Source organism: Pelophylax lessonae (assembly GCF_965119305.1).
Source record: "Pelophylax lessonae genome assembly, chromosome: 5".
Classification (NCBI taxonomy): Eukaryota; Metazoa; Chordata; class Amphibia; order Anura; family Ranidae; genus Pelophylax; species Pelophylax lessonae.
Window position 1 is genome coordinate 426,364,659 of NC_138772.1, and position 20,604 is coordinate 426,385,262.

A 20,604-nucleotide genomic window follows, 5' to 3' on the forward strand; every position below is an offset into this window, starting at 1 on the left:
ATTTTACTTTCTAAATTTATATTGCCGATGCTGAACAGTCAACAATGTCAATCGGCAGTTTAACTCCTTTTATTTTCAATATTTCCAGTAGTGTGCATTGAACTCTATAGCTCAGTAAAAGCACACGCATCAAACGGCATATCTGCCAGTACATTGCCTGCAACCTCTAGGATGTGAATGGTGCAGCAGACTATGTACATTAACACTGCTTCACAGCATTATATTGTTATCTGGCACTTGGCTGCATGCCACACTGCATCCTACAATGTTGTGTGCCAGCACCTGACACTCTGAAAAGATGGACAGAAGCTGTGTGGAGTTGTGGATACTTTGGATAATTGGTAATATTTTAAACCAATAAATCAGTGTCATTTCTGGATTATTTCTTATTCAAGTTGTATTTTTTAGGTGACAGGCTTTCTTTTATTAAAGACTTTCTTTATACGTGCACACGTACTTACATTGCAGTTAGCTAGTCAGCTCTTCTATTAGAACAGATCAGCAACAGCATCAATTATTCCTGCCAGCTGTATAAAAATGATTTAAGCTTTTCTCTTCCTGCCCTACAAATCTGCATGAAATATTTCAGCCTCATATAATACCTACTCCATGCATGAGGATTTAGTTTGGTTGGCTGATATTACACAAGTGACCACAAGATGTCTCTGATGTTAATCAATTTGAATGATTCTGTGTACAAATGAGCACATATCCTGATCCTCTGCTCACGGTGCATGGACAGTAAAGACCTGCAGAGCATTAGAAAATGAACAAGGCGTGACATTCAAAAGTCCTTCTGCTACGGGGAGAAAATCTACATTCTCAATGGAAAAGTTGTTCTTTTGTTTTTCCTCAAATAGAAAAACTGTGCTTTTCTGACAATCTCCTGGACTGTCTTCTAATAAACATAAATAGATGAATAAACTGGGGAGGATTTTGACATTGAACTGCAGTCCAGTGTTTCTAAATGTAAAATAATGTACCTAGGGGAAAAGATTCCCCTGATAAGAGTACAACATTGGGGATACAGAGTTAGCCAGCACTACAGAGGAAAAAGATTTGGGGGTACTTATCTCAGATGATTGCAAAATGAGCAAACAGTATGACCAGGCAGTGGGGAAAGTGAATAGAATTCTAGGATGCATCCCTAGAGGGATCACCAACAGGAGGAAGGAGGTTCTGATTCCCCTATTTAGATCGTTATATCACTAGAGGGATCACCAGCAGGAGGAAGGAGGTTCTGATTCTCCTATTTAGATCTTTATATCACTAGAGGGATCACCAGTAGGAAGAAGGAGTTTCTGATTCTCCTATTTAGATCTTTATATCACTAGAGGGATTACCAGCAGGAGGAAGGAGGTTCTGATTCCCCTATTTAGATCTTTATATCACTAGAGGGATCACCAGCAGGAGGAAGGAGGTTCTGATTCTCCTATTTAGATCTTTATATCACTAGAGGGATCACCAGCAGGAGGAAGGAGGTTCTGTTTCTCCTATTTAGATCTTTATATCACTAGAGGGATCACCAGCAGGAGGAAGGAGGTTCTGTTTCTCCTATTTAGATCTTTATATCACTAGAGGGATTACCAGCAGGAGGAAGGAGGTTCTGATTCTCCTATTTAGATTTTTCTATCACTAGAGGGATTACCAGCAGGAGGAAGGAGGTTCTGATTCTCCTATTTAGATCTTTCCTTTTTATTTAGCCCGTGATGTGTGAAACACACTCCAAAGACTTACACCCGGTGCATAAAAAAGAGCACACACGCAAAACGTGAGACACACAAAAAGTGCACAAGGCATACACATAGCCCTCCTCTGAAGAGGAAGGGCCTAGACCCTGATCCCCCGGGGCGCGAAGCTCCTGACAGGGACTGAGGTACTCACTATGGCCCGCCCAGCCGAAGCCAGGCAGACCCCGTTCTCCAGGGGACTGCCGAAACAGCCCACCCAAGTACTTGGTGGGGCTCCCCCGAAGGGAGACCCCATGAGAGAGGGCGAACTCAGCCAGAAGGCTGTATCCACCCCCTCCCAAGACGTTCAGGGCAGGCCCGAGGACCTACGCCATACTAATCCTGCAGTGATCAACCAAAAAAAGGGACAAACGTGACACACGACAAAGAAAAACAGAGTGGGGAAAGGGGAAGTGGAGAAGTGCTGGGTAGTGCCAATGTGCGAGACCTTGACAGGCCCCCCGGCCAGGAATAAAAAATTCCTCTGGTGCTGGCCAAAAGGCCCGCCCCAAGAGGCAGGTGCAGAAAAAGTGTGATGGTGCAGTGACTAAGGTGCCGAAAAACTCAGGTGAGCTGTCCCTCACCAGTGAGAATTAAGGCACCCCTGGGTTGCCACCCTGGGGCACGTACACCACGGGCTTTTTCGGTCTCGGCCCCTGGCCAGACCCAGTGTAGCTCATCCTACCAGGAGGCATCAGAACTTTAGACAGCCTAGGGAGAACCTGCCTTCAACTGGGGACAAGCCTTTTGCAAGGCCAGATTCAACCCAGGAGGAAAAGCTCTCCCACCGCCATCCGCCATTCCTTACCAATCACATCCAGGAGCAATACTAGCTGTGGTCGCCCGACTTTCTTGCTCCCTTCAAACTGATAGGGGCGGACCCATTCAAATCAGAAGGCAACGGACCCATCCGGCTTTCTCTGACAGTGCCTACTTCCCGGTCCTCCAGTTAAGCCTAGAGCGCCCCGGTTCATTTCAGCCCCTGCCGATACTAACCATCAAGGTCCATACCAACTGATAAGAACAGATACTACACTTGATCTTAGCCAAGTCGAAGCAAAAAAACATACTATTATATTATAAAGGCTCCCATGCCCACCTGCCCACCTACCAATTATAGTGCAACAATAAAACAAATCAATATAAGCTACAGCACATACAGTAAAGTTTCCAAAGATTACCAGTTGTGCCACGCATACCGTGATAAGTAGTGAAAAAAATGGGTCTGAAAATATATAAAATGGACTACATATGAAAGTAATTAGTGCAAAATTTACCTATTCTAACCAAAAGCAATAAAAAAAAATACTAAAATATAATATAAATATAGTAAAGTCCCAAATAAAGTCTCTTGTTTAATTCTTTACATTAAATACTCCAATAAATGTCCACCATATGATTGTGTTGAATTACACCTTCTTGGGATAAAAGATGGCCACTACATCTCCATGAACTTGTAAATCTTCAATTCCCTTAATATTAGATATTGACAATCACCTCCAAAATGTGAGGACAAGAAACCACCACATAGACTGGCCGCTCACCTTAAAATATAGAGCTCTAATTATAAAAGTCACAAGGGCTAGAATCAACTTTCTGAAGCAATCAGTCAGTGCAAATTGCTCACCCTCTACCTGGTTGGATACATGCAGCTAAAAATACAAAAGAGACCCAATAGTGCTCTCCATTTAGAAACTTTAGGATGATTGACCATATCGATTCATTACAAGTTCATGGGGATGTAGTGGCCATCCTTTGTTCACATGGTGGATATTTGTTGGAGTATTTAATTTAAAGAATAATGCATGAGAATGTATTTGGGACTTTAATATACAGTATCTATTTCATATTTTAGTATTATCTTTTTTTATTGTTTTTGGTTTAATAGGTTGATACACATTTTGCACTAATTACTTTCACATGTGATCCATTTTATGAATTTCCAGACACATTTTCTTTCACTACTTAGCACTCTATGTAAGGCACAAGTGGTAATCTTATAATAAAAAAAAAAAAACATAAGCTTTGAGAAAAATCCCGTCCAAGTCACAGAAAATCTTTTAGCTACCAGCTAGCATAACATGTTTAAATATCTACCTTAACCATAAGTAAAATCCAACTACCCAAAGCTCACATAGGGCATAATCAGAAACCATATGAACACTGGCAAGGTATACACTGCCTGTAAATCTCTAATAATAAATAGACAGTAGATAGGAAGAGCAAGAACTTGCTTGGTGACTGAAAAACCTCAGGTCAGTGCAGGGTTGCCAACCGTCAGTACATTTACTGACAGTTGTAAAAATCATTGATTTCTTACAACTGTCTGTAAATATCAGGGGCTGATAATTTGTTATTCTGTGTTGACTTTTTAAGTGTAAACCAGGCATTTTTTCAGGTTGTTAGTGAAAAATGTGCTTCGCAAGTAAATTTTACATGTTTTGTCAGTAACAAATGTTGTGGGAGGTTGGCAACACTGGGTCAGTGTGATCGCCCCATTGCACCTACAGTATATAGGTAGCCCCTTCCCCCCAGTTCTACACTGTTTAGGCCCCTTAACACCTAAAGGTTTTAGTGCATTGCATTAACGCATGTCATGTAGCACATAAACGTTGCGTGAAAACAGCCCTTTATTTGAATGCAAGAACAGATAAAACATAACACATATGTATCTATTGTACTGTACATTGCCTTAGTGTGTTGAGATGTCATTGAAAATGAATGGTACTGCAAGGCACTGTGCATTGTGATAATATGTGTTTTAGTGCAACACCAATATTTTATTACTTGTCATTTATTTTTTATTTTTTTTTATTTGTTATACGAGGCTGCAATAACTGCTTCTGTTTCCGATCTGTGATATACCAACAACCTCTACTGCTCTGCTAATCAAGAGCATCTATGTAAGTGTCAACTAAGAGTTGGTAAGCCTTGGTTAGGATACCTGAGCTGCCTTTGAAGACTTGCATAGCACAAGGCACATATAAAGCTCATCAATGAACAAATAAACAACTTGTGATATTCATGTGGTATTCAAGAACTAATGGGCCATACACACTATAAGATTTTCTGAAGACTTTTTCCTTTAGACTTACCAAAACCATATAATATGAGGTCAAACCTAAACACTTTCAATTTGTATGCAATCTGGCAGGCCCTTGCACTACATAGAAAAGGTAAATCTGAAGGAAATCTAACCACAAAAGTTGGATAGTGTGTATCCAGCTTTAGTATTACTGGAGTAAACAGCGCTGATGCAGCTTATTGAATTCTATGTGCTGCACAGTGTACAGCATTGTTGTTGTTGTTCAGTCATTTAGTCCTCTCCGACTCTTTGTGACTTCATGGATCATAGCGTGCCAAGCTTTTTTGTCCTCCACTGCCTCCTGAAGCTTGCTTGACTTCATGTTCATTGTTCCAACGAGGCTATCTATCTATCTTGTTTTCTGTCATCCTCTTCTCCTTTTTTCCTCTCTTTGCATTAGGTGGCCAAAGTATTTGAGTTTCAGCTTCAGGATCTGTCCTTTTAGTGAATATTCAGGGTTGATTTCCTTCATGATTGACTGGTTTGATCTTCTTGCTGTCCAAGGGACTTTCAAGAGTCTTCTCCAACACCATAGTTCAAAAAACATCAATTCTTCTGCATTTAGCCTTTCTTATGGTCCATCTTTCAGAGCCATAGGTTAACACATACATACAGCGTTAGCAGTGTATAAAATAACTATATGCACAGTAAAGCACATGCTTATGATCTTTATTTGCATAATTGCATATCCTGTTGGTTTTACACTTTATATGCTGCTTATATATGTGGAATGTGCACCTCCAGCACTTTTTGGGCAGGTGAAAGTTTTACTGGTATGTTTTTAATTTTTTTTTTCTACAATATAGTCAAATAAAATAAACTCCATGCATTTTAATCTAGATTTTTTGTTAATGCACAAATATACTTTTTGTCTCCCTTGGTAAGCATACCCTTTTGGAGTATGTTGTGCTTAGTAAAAATATTTTTTTTTGTTTTTGTTTGAAGCATTGATAGCAATCAGTGTGGTGTGGTGTAACTATTTTCCTGAGATCAGAAAAATGTTTAACTGTGACCTCCATTGCACAGCTTGGGGAACCACCGATCTCATCAGACAGAAAGAAGTCTCAAAGAAAGAAAGAGCTATATGCCATGAGGGATGGATTAAATACATTATGCTTGTTGGTGCCTAGGTTTGAACTGAAAAAAAAAATCTATTAGGTTTATTTTTTGCCATATGAGGGGTAGGGAAATAATAGAAGCACCCAACAAAGGATTTTAACCTTAAAGTAACTTAAACACAATTGAAAGCACAGATGAAAGTGAGTACTGTTGGGCTGGTTGACAAAAAGCACTACCTGCTAAGCTCTGGTTCACACTGGTGCGGCTTTAGAAACAAACTGTTTCAATGCAATTTAAAATTTGCAAGGTCAGTGTGATTTGCACCTACGATTTAATTGCGGCTTACGACTTCGTTTAACAGTACTCTATGCAAGTCGCAATGAAATTGACAACAAGTAGTGCAGGAACCTTTTTCAAAGTCACTGCAATTTAAAAGGTTCTAGTACTGACAAAGGAGTGTGACTTGTCATTCAATTTGGAACTGTCAAATAGCATGATAAATTGCACCGATGTGAACGGGGGCTTAAGAGATCTTTGATTTGTGCAGTTTAAAGTAACATGAATCACCTAAAGCAGGCCATATAGCACTATCATATTCGGCCGGGGAAAGTTTGAAAAGCCCTCCCTGCTGGCAGAACACAATGATTAGTGTTAATAATCAAGGGCACTGGTGCGCTATGGTGAGCTAGTTAGCCACTTCAGCCCCGGAAGGATTTGCCCCCTTTATGACCAGGCCATTTTTTGCGTTTCAGCACTGCGTTACTTTAATGGAAAATTGATCGGTCGTACAACGCTGTACCCAAATTGATGTCCTTTTTTCCCACAAATAGAGATTTCTTTCGGTGGTATTTGATCATCTCTGCAGTGTTTTACCTCTTTCAATTGCATTTTATTTTATTTTATATTCATGTTTACTTAAGATCTTTGCACTGCTTTTTTGTATACCACATGTTGGCGGATTTAGACATTTGATCGGATATTTATTGCAAGTTTTTATATGTATTATTTTTATACACTGTCATGAGTTACATCACTATATAAACCTATTGAAGGTATCACACCAATTACTAGAACAGCGCACCACTTCACTGTTTAAATGATTAGTGCGGCCGGCTACAAAAAACAACAGGCTGGTTATACACGAGTCGATCGATTCATCGTCTTGTGTACAACCAGGGTGCCCATACATTTTTTGAAATTCCTCCTGTCTCTGATGAACCGGCTGAATTTTGGCCCATCTGTAGCCAGCTTAAAGCGGAGTTCCAGGCACAGAAATCATTTTTCAACAAACATACCCCCGGGACAGGCAATGGCTAGCCTCTGATCTGTCCCGGTTCGCACTTACCTTTTAGAAGAAATACTCACTTATAAAATTTCTTCCACAGCGTTTCCATCTCTCTTGTGGGCAGCTGAAGCCGGCGCGGTCCTCTTCGGCATCTTCTTCCGCGTCTTCTTCTCCCAGAATGCGCCTGCACCGGCCCCTCTCGTCACTTCCGGTGCCTCGCCGCATTCCTCCACAGCTTCTGGGCATGCCCAGAAGCTGTTTAGCAGGGGAATGCGGCGTCGCCCGGAAGTGACGAGCGGGGCCGGTGCCGTCGCATTGATTCATGGGAGCGATGACGTTCAGCTCCCAGGAATCAGTGCAAGCCCGGAAGTGACGGCGGAGCCGCGGCACAGAGGGAGGAAGTGAAGACTAGGTGAGTATATTAGATCTTCAATTACAAGGTGAGTAAATAAAAAAAAAAAAAACCTAACTATCCAATTCCTTTTCAGGTGAAGGGGAACAAGCGGACGGGCACAAAAAAAAAATATCGATTTTGTGCCCGGAACTCCGCTTTAACAGTTCCAATGCAGGCAGTAAAATAGTCAAAAAAGGCAAAAGGTGTTAAGAAATTACTGGGGAAAAAATTATTTTTTTTTACCTTGTCAGGCTTCTTCACTTGACATAATATGCAGGTCTAAGCTCACCCCTTTGATGAAGTAGAATAAAGCAGAGTAGATACAAAAGTGATAATGTTACATTGTATCTCTCTATTGTGACTAAACAATGTTTATACTTTGACACCAGCAGCTTCTACATCTGCTGTATTTACACAGCAACCCTACAACTGCCAATTGATAGTCGGAAATTTGTAGTAAGTGTAAAGGGAAAAGTGACAGCGAGGCCGGAGGAAAGTACTACAATTACATTTTTTGGGCTGTGTGCATTTTGGCCAGTGTCTACAATTGATTATTACAGTATATTGTGAGGTGCATGGTTTGTTTTGTCCATTCCTAGATTGTATAATTTATAGTATGTATTGTTTTTATCTTGACAGTATTTGTCATTAAAAGTAAGAACAGACTACTTTTGTTTTAACAGGTAACTCTCCAAAAAATGAAAAATAAGAAAACATATCAGTTTGAAGCGAATAAGTGGCTATCGAGAAATCATGGAAACTCTGAACTTGTCTGTGAGCTTTCTGTTGTGGAAGATGGTGAACCTGTTTTCCCAAGTAAGTATCTGGAGTGCCAGACCAGGCTACCGTTAAAAAGGTTTTGGGTGTCCTATTTTTCTTGTAGAGTTTCAAAGTGTTCCCAGACGTAGTTGTAATAATACGAGCTCCATCATGCTTTAGTTTTTTCAATAGCCTTCTTCCCTCTCTATCAGGAGCATAGAAAATACTCTGTATATGATAATAGGCCCTGCCCTTGGAAAAACCCCCATACCCTCATAAATTCCCTTTATTTTTCTTGTATACACAACATAGAAACAGTGCAGAAATACAGATTTTACCCCTAAAGTGGTGCTTCCTAAAGTAAAGTTGTCCATTTTTGGAACCCCTCTCCATCTTAGTTGATTTACTCTGGGTAAATACCTGCAATGCATTTCTGAGATCTTCACTGAATGTCACTGCACAGTGCCAAACTGCCTTGTTCGACAAAACAATTCTGGCTGGGCCCTGAGCACGCACAGTTTTTTGCACCACTATCCCCATGGATTCCTTCAGAGTTCTTTGGATTCCATTTTTAGTCCACACTACTAAAAAAAATATAGCCAAAAGTTTTGAGAATGACACAAATTGCGATTTTCACAAAGTCTGCAGCGTCTGTTTTTATGACGGCAATTTGCATATACTACAGAATGTTATGAAGAGTGATCAGATGAATTGCAATTAATTGCAAAGTCCCTCTTTGTCATGAAAATAAACTTAATCCCATAAAAAATAATTTCCCCTGCATTTGTAAAGAAGGCTTCGGGGCACATGGCACATAATAAAGTCCAGCAAGTGCCAGGACCGTCTCATATAGTTGATTCTGTGGGATTCTGTGGGATCGGGGTACCACCAGTGCAGATTTAGCTCAGGAATGGCAACAGGCAGGTGTGAGTAAGACTTTTGGAGGAAGTGCAGCAAAGAAGCCACTTCTTTCCAGGAAAAGCATTAGGGACAGACTGATATTCTGCAAAAGGTACAGGGATTAGACTGCTTAGGACTGGGGTAAAGTCATTTTCTCTCATGAATCCCCTTTCTAAATGTTTGGGGCATGTACCTTGTCTCTGTACAAACCTTGTACGGAGAAGAAAAGGTGAGCATTACCATAAGTCCTCTGTCATGCCAACAGTAAAATATCCTGAGACCATTCATATGTGGGGTTGCTTCCCAGCCAAGGGATTGGGCTCACTCACAATTTTGCCTAAGAACACAAAATAAAGAATGATACAAAAACATCCTCCATGAGCAACTTCCCCCAACCATCCAAGAACAGTTTGGTGATGATCAATTCCCTTTCCAGCATGATGAAGCACCTTACCATAAGGCAAAAGGGATAACTAAGTGGCTTGGAGAATTAAAAATCGAAAAGTTGGGTCAATGACCATGAAACTCCCCAGATCTTAATCCCAATGAGAACTTGTGGCCTATCCTCAGTGGTTAGAGGCGAGTGAACAAAAAATCCCCCACAAATTCCAAGCAATGATTATGCAAGAATGGGCTGCCATCAGGAGGTCACCAAGAAGTTGATTGACAGGATGCCAGGGCGAATTGCAGAGGTCTTAAAAAAGAAGGGTCAACACTGCAAATATTGACTCTTTGCATAAACGTAATGTAATTATCAATAAAAGCCTTGATGATTGTAATTATACTTCAGTATATCATAGTAACATCTGACAAAAAGATCTAAAAACACTGAAGCAGCAGACTTAGCGAAAATTATTATTTGTGCCATTCTCAAAACTTTTGGCCATGGCTGTAACTTATTACCTGACCCCAACTCCAACACCTTACACTTAACATCACCCTAATGTATAAATCTAACCCTAACCTGAGGTTAACCCTAAAATGTAAACCCCTAACCTGAACCCAGCCCTCAATCCAAATTCTTATTCAAGCTATACATCTAACCGTCAACCTAAAGCAACCCTGTTGATCTGTATTAATCTTAAACCCATGAGTTTTGTTTTCCTCTCAAACAATACAAACCATGGATGGCTAGATTTAGCAGTAACCATGAATATACATATTATTCATTTAAATACTCAGCATGTTATCTTTCATCTTATGTTGTGCAGAGAACCATAACAATACCATTACCATAAACATTGTGTTTGAGCTTTATTTTCAGTTTTCTTATTAAATACTGATTGCATGTTTATGAGACTTATAAAAATCTCCGCTCTCCTATTTCTAATCTTTTGTTAATGAGCAACATTTAAACCACTCACAGTCTTTACATTAATGGCATAGTAATTTTATATGTCCTTCCATTAAACAAAACCTGTCAAAACAGTTTGGGTTCTTTTACTCTTATTGTATATTTATATGCTGGCTAAGGCCCAGTTTACAGAGACATAATGATAATCTGAAGAGCATCATGTACAGCAAGTGCTTTCAAAATATTTAACATTTGGCAAGTTTGTTAAAAAGAAAAATCTTCTCTTCTCTCTCATCTGGGAGTGATGAAAACAGAATTTCCTATGAGTACTGGCTGTATGTTTAAAGTGGAACCTCACTCTCCCAACCAGCATTGATTTTTTTTTTTTTTAATCCCTAAGCCGCTAGCATTAATTAAATTGGAAAGTATACCATATTGAAGATATTTACTTGTTTTAAACTTTTTTTTTACATTTCTTCAGTTACTTCCTGGTTTCTTGCCTAGGCAAATTATGTCATACATCCCAGGAGGGGAGGAGGGATGTTCTAAGCTAAGAACACTCTCCTGCATGCATGCTTAAGATAAGGACAGATGGATTTCAGGAAGTAAAATGCTACATGAATAATTTGCCCTTACTCAAGATGGCCACAGCCAGAAATGCTTGTGGGTTGTTTGTAAAGTGATATCTCAACAAAATAATGCATAGAGATGTAGATGGATGGGGTAGTATGCGTTGAATATTAATGAAATTAAATAGTAACACAAAAGGTGACCACTAACTATGTCACATCCCACAATGAATTAACCACTTAACGACCGCCTACCGCAGATTTACTGCGGCAGGCAGCCGATCCTGGGCAAAGCAACGTAGGTCTACGTCGCTCACTCTCAGGAGGCTAGGGGGTGAGCGCGCACTGCCAGTGGCGCGCTTCCGCCCCCGCTCATCAGCGGGGAAGCCGGTACGTGTGTCAGGCGCCTCCGATTGCAGCCTGACATTTTCGATCATTCCCCGCTGAGTGAGAAGGATGGTCGGCTTCTCCCTGAAATGATCATAGAGATTTAGAGACATTAGACTTGCTAAAGTTCAAACTGAGCATCTGAATGGGGAAGAAAGGGGGATTTAGGTGACTTTGAACATAGCATGTTTGTTGGCGCCAGATGAGCTGGTCTGAGTATTTAAAAAACTGCTGATCTACTGGGAGTTTTACGCAAAGCCATCTCTAGAGTTTACAGAGAATGGACAAGAAAAGAGGATGTTTTGGAACAGGAGATTTACATCATGGCAGCCAACAAATCTGCAGCAACTGCATGATGCTATCATGTCAATATGAACCAAAATTTCTCAGCAATGCTTCCAACACCTTGTTGAATCTATGCCACAAAGAATTAAGGCAGTTATGAAGGCAAAAGGGGGTCCCTATACAGTGTGTGTGTGTGTGTGTGTATATATATATATATATATATATATATATACAGTATAATATACACTCACTGGCCACATTTTAAGGTACACTTTGCTAGTACCGGGTTGGACCGTTGGACCCCCTTTTGCCTTCAGAACTGCCTTAATTCTTCATGGCATAGCTTCAACAAGGTGTTGGAAACATTCCTCAGAGATTTTGGGGCCCAAAGTGTGTCAAGAAAATATCCCCCACACTATTACACCACCATCAGCCTGAACTGTTGATACAAGGCAGGATGGATACATGCTTTCATGTTGTGTACGCCATATTCTAACCCTATCATCTGAATGTCGCAGCAGAAATCGAGACTCATCAGACCAGGCATCAGACCAGGCATCAGACCAGGCAAACGGAGGCAACCATTTTGGTTATTAGATATGCAGGCTCTGCTTCCTAGTGTTCAGTTCTTTACAATGGCTGTGCTCCTTCTCACAAATCAATCTAGTTGTTGACTGGCTCAGTAAAAATGAGTGCATTTTTTAGGATGCTGATGCCTTGGAGTTAACTCACTAAAGGCAAATAGACTGCTCACTTTGCGTGGAAAGTTTCACTTTGCAAGGTAAATTTCCCCAAGGATGATGGGAAGCTCTGCCGATTTCCATCTTCAATTCATGTGCAAGCAAAAAAAGCTGTTTTTTTTATTTTCCTTGCACTTATTTGAGTATTCTTTGGAAATGAAAAGTCCGCTCTGGGGCAGATTTCCTTGCAAATTCAACTTCCCCTGCAAAGTGAACAGTCTATAGTAAATCGACATCAACTCACTTTTCTCAACAGCTGTCAAGCAGGTAACAGATCAATAGTACTGAACCACGAGAGCTGCCTCCCATGACTAATCTAAAACTCTTATGTATTTTGAACAAGAATAAAATATGAAATAGAATACATGTAAAATGTGAAGCTCATATCAGATATCACTCTAAGGTAAACATTGAAATAAAACTCCTATATAGGCTTACTGAAAATACTGCTTTCTATTGAAGCATGCATTGACCAAGAGTCTGCGTCTGTTTCAAACATCCAGTTTTCTTTAGTTGAAGTTTATTTTATTAAATTTCTCAGCAAATTATAGGATATTTAAGATGAACAAAAGTTTAATGGACCGTTTAGATTCTTTAGTAAATCACCCCGACAGTATATGCTGTATGCACTTGAAACTCATGTCGACTTCTTCTTGCCTTGTGTTTTCCAAAATTTGGAAAGGTCAGCATCCAACGGTAATGGTAAAATAGAGGACCATAGCAAAATGGGTTCTAGGTACATAGAATTATTTAAATTACCTCCACTATTACTTTGTCCCTTAAATGCAAAATAAAGTATGTGTACACAAGAAATAGATCAATTAATGTTGTCACTATTTTGTAATTTATCATTTTCTTTCACACATTCAATTCAGTTTAAGTGTTACTCTTTGGTCCTAGCACAATTTAGTGGGACATAAAGGCCTACAGCAATTCAATTCTAGTTTTATAAAAGTTAGGTGAGGTTTGTTGTTTTTACATGACTGCATTTGTTCTAAAAGTCTTATGGTTGCTTAGTAATCAATGTATGTGCTTGATGAACAGTTGCGAAATATGAGGTCATTGTCTTCACCGGACACTTAGATCAAGCAGCAACAGATGCTGCAGTATACATCTGCATCCATGGTACAAGAGGTGACTCTGGAAAAAGACGGTTGGTCAAGTCAGATCTGTTGCTTCCATTCCAGCAAGGAGAGGTAACACAAGTTTTAGATATTCAGAAATATTACTAATCTCTAATAATCATTGTCTGTGGAATCCATGTTTACTTGTATAGCAGAGATCTAGGGACTATATATGAGTCATTTTGACTGATGTTTTTTTCCAATAGCAACCAATCAGACTTTAGTTGCTGCCACAATATTGCAGATTAGAATACAAAAACTGATAGTTGTATGGTTAATGAGCAATATCAGAAATTTGCAGGTTTCATAAATATACTGCTATGTGTCCTCAGGGCCCTTTTTCTCAGAGAATATGTGCAGGAACTCATTCCCGCCCCCACCACGGAAGAAAGAAATGGTATGGCACTCTGCACACTCCAAATCATAGGGGTGGGTGTGGCCAAATTGCATTAACAGTGGGCAGGTCTTTAAGGGGCATTGTTGCATAAAACCTGGAATGCATAACATACAAATGCAAGGTTCAGGAGTGCTATACACACAGACAGCAGGATTTAGGAATGCACTATTTCAGGACTGTGCTACTCGATGTGCAAGATACAGGATTGTGCAGGGTTCAGGAGTGTGTTACATACAGAGTTCAGGGTTCAAGAGTGCATTACGCACAGAGTACAGGGTTCAGGAATGCACTACAAACAGAATGCAGGGTTCAGGAGTGTGCTTTGCACAGGGTTCAGGAGTGTGTTACATACAGAGTGCAGGGTTTAGGGGTTCAGGAGTGTGTTATATACAGAGTGCAAGATTCAGGAGTGCACTACCCACCGAGTGTAGGGTCCAGGAGTGCATTATGCACAGAATAGAGAGTGTCAGGAGTGCATTGCTCACATAATTCAGAGTTCAACAGTGCTCTATGCACAGAATGTAGGGTGTCAGGAGTTGTTACACACAAAATGCAGGGTTCAGGAGTGCATAATGCATAGAGTCCATCTCCACATCCCCATCCAAAGCTAACCTCAGCACCCTTCTTTCAAAACATATCTCTGCAATACCCCAACAACCCCTTCTCCTCAACAGCTAAGCTCTGCAGCCATCTTCTTCAGTTTAAACCTCTGCATCCCTATAGCTCTTACCTTTGCACACAACCCCCACCTCCCCACTATACTTATCTGCTCACCTCTCAGCAGCCACCCTGTTTTCTTTTCCCAAACCGTGAACTGAGTGCACACTCATTTGCAGCTCTGCCTCAACCCCAATGGCCAGCAATGGCAGTGAGATCATCCAGTATTGCACAGCATGGGATGCGCCCTTCCTGCAGTACATAAACTCAACTGTGCCCTTGCAGCTGCCCCTTTTTTGTCCCTGCTCTGAGTGCAGGAGCAATGGGGGATCTGTAGGAGCTGCCAGAAGAGGTGTGCTATCACTTTTACCACAGAAGCTGGCTTCTATATTTACACGTGACAGTAAATAGGGCCACTGCCGGAGGTCTGTTCCTCCATATTCTGGCTGAAAAAAATCCCTGTGTCTTAAACATTTCTTCCTGAGGGAAATTGATAAATTACATGAACAGGATACAAGCATAATTTGGGTATGTTTAGTGGCTGTCCACCTACAATGATTTTTGTAACAGTCCTTAAGGCTTGGTTCACACTTGTGCAATCAAACAGACATTGCTTGTGATTCACACGGCATTGCTGTGTAGATCACATGCGATGTCTGTGCGATGCAAATTGTATGGCGGAAATATGCAAAAAAACGGGGCAGGGCCCTTTTTTTTTGCCCACAATGGAATCCGATCGCAGATGTCAATGTGAACCACCGGCGATTTAGGTGCGATGTGAGAACCCACACAGGAATTGAGCTGGTTCCCTCATCGTTCAAGTGTGAACCCAGCCTCAGGGGCCTTCTGAGAGTCAAAAGAGTAATTTAGTGAGTAGCCACAGAATAAGCTTTATAACAATGGAGCTTGTGGATATATAACCTTTCATACTCAGAGTTTACACGTTTTATTGTTTTACTGGCCCTAACCTGGCTTAGTATAAGGTTACAGTGTGTAAATAAGATTCTAAGTTAACTGATGATGGGGACATTTTAGTGACTCATCTCTTTACAGGGTAAAGCTGCCTATTTTGTCTTCGTGGCCTATAGACACATACCTACTGTGCCTAATAGTAAATGCAGCTGTGTGTAACCATGTAAGACACATCACTATGCATCCCCATACAACAGTTGTCAGACACATATTTCAGTCTATCCTTCTCTATCAAGATTTTTCAGGAAAAGAAATCTTTGTAGATATGATTATGAACGTCATTCTTGTTGAGTGAATTTAATAAAAAACTCACCTAATAAGGCAGAGAGCCTGTTTCTGATGTGCAATAAGGCAGAGAGCCTGTCTTCAGTTGCAAAATTCTTCAAATCCAGTGCAGTATGTGTGTGGAGAGTGAGCAAATCGATCCATTTCCAAATAATATGATATTCCGCCCATACAATAAATCTACAGTTTAAAAGAGAAGATGTGACTCTTGATGTTTCCTTTCTCCTGAGCACACATAGGAAAATCAATTTTCTCCTACAGTAGAAAGACATAGCAGTATAATGCAGACAGGAAGCGCTGGCACAGGTAAATGAGCAATAGATGTATTATGATTCCTCACATTTGACTCTGCTCTCATCCCTTAGGTTGATGTGTTTGAAATTGAAGCTGTGTCACTTGGGAAGCTACAGAGAGTGAGCCTAGGCTGCGAGGCCAGTCGCAAGTCACAGTACTGGTATTGTGAGAAAGTAATCATCAGGGAACAGGGCAATGTCTCAGAATATATCTTCAATTGTGAAAGGTAACATTATTCATGCCATCACAATTCTTCTCCACGCAATTTTAAAAGCTGTATATCTGTATTTCCTCGATGATACTTATATGTTTGATGTCAGTTTTATGGAATCTGAGCCCACTACTAATTCACAACCTGTGTGTCACACTAAGGTTTCTGGGTAATATCTGTACTTTCTTTTCCTATGATTCTACCGCCTGTCACATGGGCATTCATCCTTTCAGCACATTTACTTCTATAGTTCAGAATTAAACTAAAAATGCCCATTTTCATTCCAACTGAGATTCACAGTGTCATACCTAATACTGAGTAAGGCTATGGATGCAAATCAGCAATGATTTATCTATACATAGTATATAAAGAATGTAATAGTCATTGCCTTTTTTTTTTATTAAATAAGTCGTTATTAAATAAGTTCGATTTTCATGTACTGGGGAAGCTTTAAAAAAACAAAAACACAATTAATAGTTTTCATTAATCAATTAACCTACAAATTGCATAAACAGAAAACAAAAAAAATAAAACCAATACTTGGTGTGTCCATGTTTTACCAAATAGGCACAGCATCTATTCTCTAGCTACAGTAGTAAACACTTTTTTAGGGAACTCAGCAGGTAGGTTGCTCAAAACACCTAGAAGAATTAACCTCAGTTACTCTGTGGATTTAAGATCTCTCAGTTGCTTCTATCTCTTTGTGTAATCCCAGACAGACTCAATGATGTTGAGTAAAGCATACAAACACAAAAAAAGTGCTGAATCAAATGAAGGAGTTTAAAAATGCTTTTGTGATATGATCACATAAAACAGCCAAGATGTTTTGGGGTCCAACACACTTTCCCTTCATCAGGTCTATATATATCTGTATATATACAAAATGATGTATATACATTAACATAAGATCAATTGTTACTAAACAATACATAAACTTAGAAAATTCAGTGCTAGAATTGTTTCTTTTTAAACTTCTCTTTATTGAAGTGTAAAGATAATTAGATAGCAAAACAGGGCACATTGGGCATTCCCGGGCCTAAGAAATACAATAGGCAGTAGTAAGAAAGAAAAATACTGTAGATGCAATTACCAGTGCTAAAAAAACAAAGTCTCACTCATAGGTGTTCATAACAAAGGAGAAATGAGCTAGGGTGATATTACGATCCCACAGATGTCCCTTCAGGATGGAAGAGAACCAAGAGGGACATGTGGCTTGTCCAGTTAGAAATCCAGAGGCAGACATGTCAGAACCCAAGTAAGGATGAGCGGGGCAGCAGAGTGTCACTCACTAAAAGCAGCAAACAAAATAAATGGATGTCCCAGGATAAGAGTCTGTAGTGTCAACGAAATTAACCCAGAGGTCCCACACCAGAAAGATATGTTTCTTTCTAATGGGGGGGGGGGGGGTCACAGAATTGACCAAACTATCCAAAAGTCTATAGATGTTGCCACATGTGATTTCTACTGCAGATAAATAGCCTTTATTGCAAAGAATAAAAGAAGACCCAGAAGGATTTTGGTTGCTCTTGTGTAGGGCAGAGAACCTACAAGACCCAATAAGTACACTTTAGGCTGTAAAGGAAGAGTGCTTGAAATGTTTAAATGCAAAAACCATACTGTATAAAAACATAAAGAGTTTTTTCAACTTGTACAAATAATCACATACTTAAAAAAATATGTACAAGCCCAATAAAATAAGCTATGGTGTCCATATGCAACCTCAGTTCTACTCATTTCCTTCTAGTCCAGTCTGGTGTAGTGTCAAGTCCTCCCCATCCCGTACCCCCAACAGAAAAGCATAAAAGTTTTTTGAACTAGTATAAAATATTCACATACATAAAATAATTGGCATAAGCCCAATAAAATAACCAATGGTGTCCATAGGCAACCTCAGTTCCACTAATTTCCTTTAAGTTAAGTCTGGTGTAGTGCCAAGTCATCCCCATCCCGCTCCCCCAGGAGGGGACAGAAAGATATTAAATTGCGGCCTAGTCTGTATCTGTGCGTGTGAGATACACCTTTTGGATACTGTTGTTGAATTCTGCTATTCAATAAACACCCATGTAGGGGACAGAAAGATATTAAATTGCGGCCTAGTCTGTATCTGTACGTGTGAGATACACCCTTTGGATATTGTTGTTGAATTCTGCTATTCAATAAACACCCATGTAGGGGACAGTAAGATATTAAATTGCAGCCTAGTCTGTATCTGTATGTGTGAGATACACCCTTTGGATACTGTTGTTTTATTCTGCTGTTCAATAAACACCCATGTAGGGGACAGAAAGATATTAAATTGCGGCCTAGTCTGTATCTGTACGTGTGAGATACACCCTTTGGATACTGTTGTTCTATTCTGCTATTCAATAAACACCCATTTAGGGGACAGAAAGATATTAAATTGTGGCCTAGTCTGTATCTGTACGTGTGAGATACTCCCTTTGGATACTGTTGTTCTATTCTGCTATTCGATAAACACCCATTTAGGGGAACATTAATAATTTTGCAGCGTTTGTTGATTATGTTACTGTGAGATACACACTTTAAATTTGTTTGGCACATGTCCTTCCACTACCGAGGATTGCAGTGCGCTTCAGTTTGCCTCCTGTTGCTAACTCCTCCTTCTCCGCTTCCTCATCCTCTACCGCTTCCGCATCCAGAGCAGTGATCATTTCCAAGACTTTCAGGGCAGTCATTCACAAGTGGCTCCGAGGGTGGGTTCCGGCATCCACAAACGCCAGGTACACAATTGTCAAGCAAGGGCACAGTACTGGAGGATGACGAGGTGGAGTATGAGGAGGAGATGGAGGAGGAGGAACCATGTTCACAGCAGGGTGGCACCCAGATAACTGATAACAACAGATGATACACTTGATCTCCGAGGGTGGGTTCCTGCACCTACAAATGCCAGGTACACAATTGTCAAGCAAGGGCACAGTTCTGGAGGATGACGAGGTGGAGGAGGAGGAGGAGATGGAGGAGGAGGAACCATGTTCACAGCAGGGTGGCACCCAGATAACTGATAACAACAGATACTACACTTGATCTCCAAGGGTGGGTTCCTGCACCCACAAACGCCAGGTACGCAATTGTCCAGCAAGGGCACAGTTCTGGAGGATGACGAGGTGGAGGATGAGGAGGAGATGGAGGAGGAGGAACCATGTTCACAGCAGGGTGGCACCCAGATAACTGGTAACAACAGATACTACACTTGATCTTAGGCAAAAGGTCGAGACTCGAGAAGCGATGCTGGTGGCATTCCCACCTGACAGCGGGGGCACAGTGGAAGCACAAGGCGAAGGCAGAGGAGGAGGAGGTTGCCAATGCAGCCAGGGCATCGCCAGCACCTCAGAAGGCAGGGTAAGCATGTATGAAATGTGGAAAAGCTTTGTCGGCATGCCACAACCACCAGGACCACCAGCTGATTTTTTTTTTTTTTTTTAAGCCCCTGGTGTGTGAACACACTCAGACTATCCCTCGGTGGGTGCATAAAAAAGTGCACACCAAAAAGTGAAACACAAAAAGTGCACAGGGTGTACACATGGTCCTTGAGCCTGATCCCCGGGGCGCAAGGCTCCTGACAGGGACTGGGGTACTTACACTGGCTAACCTGGCCGAAACCAGGCAGCCCCATTCTTTAGGAGGTCTGCTGAAACAGACCCCCCCAAGTACTAGGTGGGCCTCTCCTGAAGAGAGACCCCATGAGAGAGGGCGAACCAAGCCAGAAGGCCATATCCACCCCCTCCCAAGACTTTCAGGGACAGGCCCAAGGACCTACACCCTACTAATCAGGCTGTGCAAAATAAAGTGTACCGCCACAATAAAAAACGCAAAATGTGAGACACACAACACATAAAAGTGGGGAAAGGGATAGTGGAGAAATGCAAGGTTAGTGCCACTTTGCAATACTATGGCAGGCCCTTCAGCCAGGAATAAAAAATTCCTCTGGTCCTGACTCCTGACCAAAAGGCCCGGCCCTAGAGGCAGGTGTGAAAAATGTGTGTAGGAAGTGCAGTGTCCTTGGTGCCATACTCATAGTATTATCACCCACCGTGAACTATGGCACCCCTGGACTGCCACTCCAGGGGCACATACACCACAGGCTTTCCAGAATCCCAGTCCCTGGCAAGACCACTGCAGCCCCGTCCCTACCAGAAGGCCTCAGAACTTAGACAGC

At 41.0% G+C, this 20,604-nt stretch overlaps 1 protein-coding gene across 1 annotated transcript in view; it reads left to right on the forward strand.

Moving 5' to 3' along the window:
* The window catches only part of LOC309556825 (lipoxygenase homology domain-containing protein 1-like), a gene marked incomplete at its 5' end in the record, with an annotated part of 436,205 nt that overhangs the window by 160,056 nt on the left and 255,545 nt on the right, over positions 1-20,604 (forward strand). Inside the window, 3 exons of the mRNA XM_082259345.1 lie at positions 8,237-8,369; positions 13,532-13,683; positions 16,288-16,442. Of these exons, the coding sequence (XP_082115471.1) occupies positions 8,237-8,369; positions 13,532-13,683; positions 16,288-16,442 (440 nt within the window). The remainder of the gene's footprint in view (positions 1-8,236; positions 8,370-13,531; positions 13,684-16,287; positions 16,443-20,604) is intronic.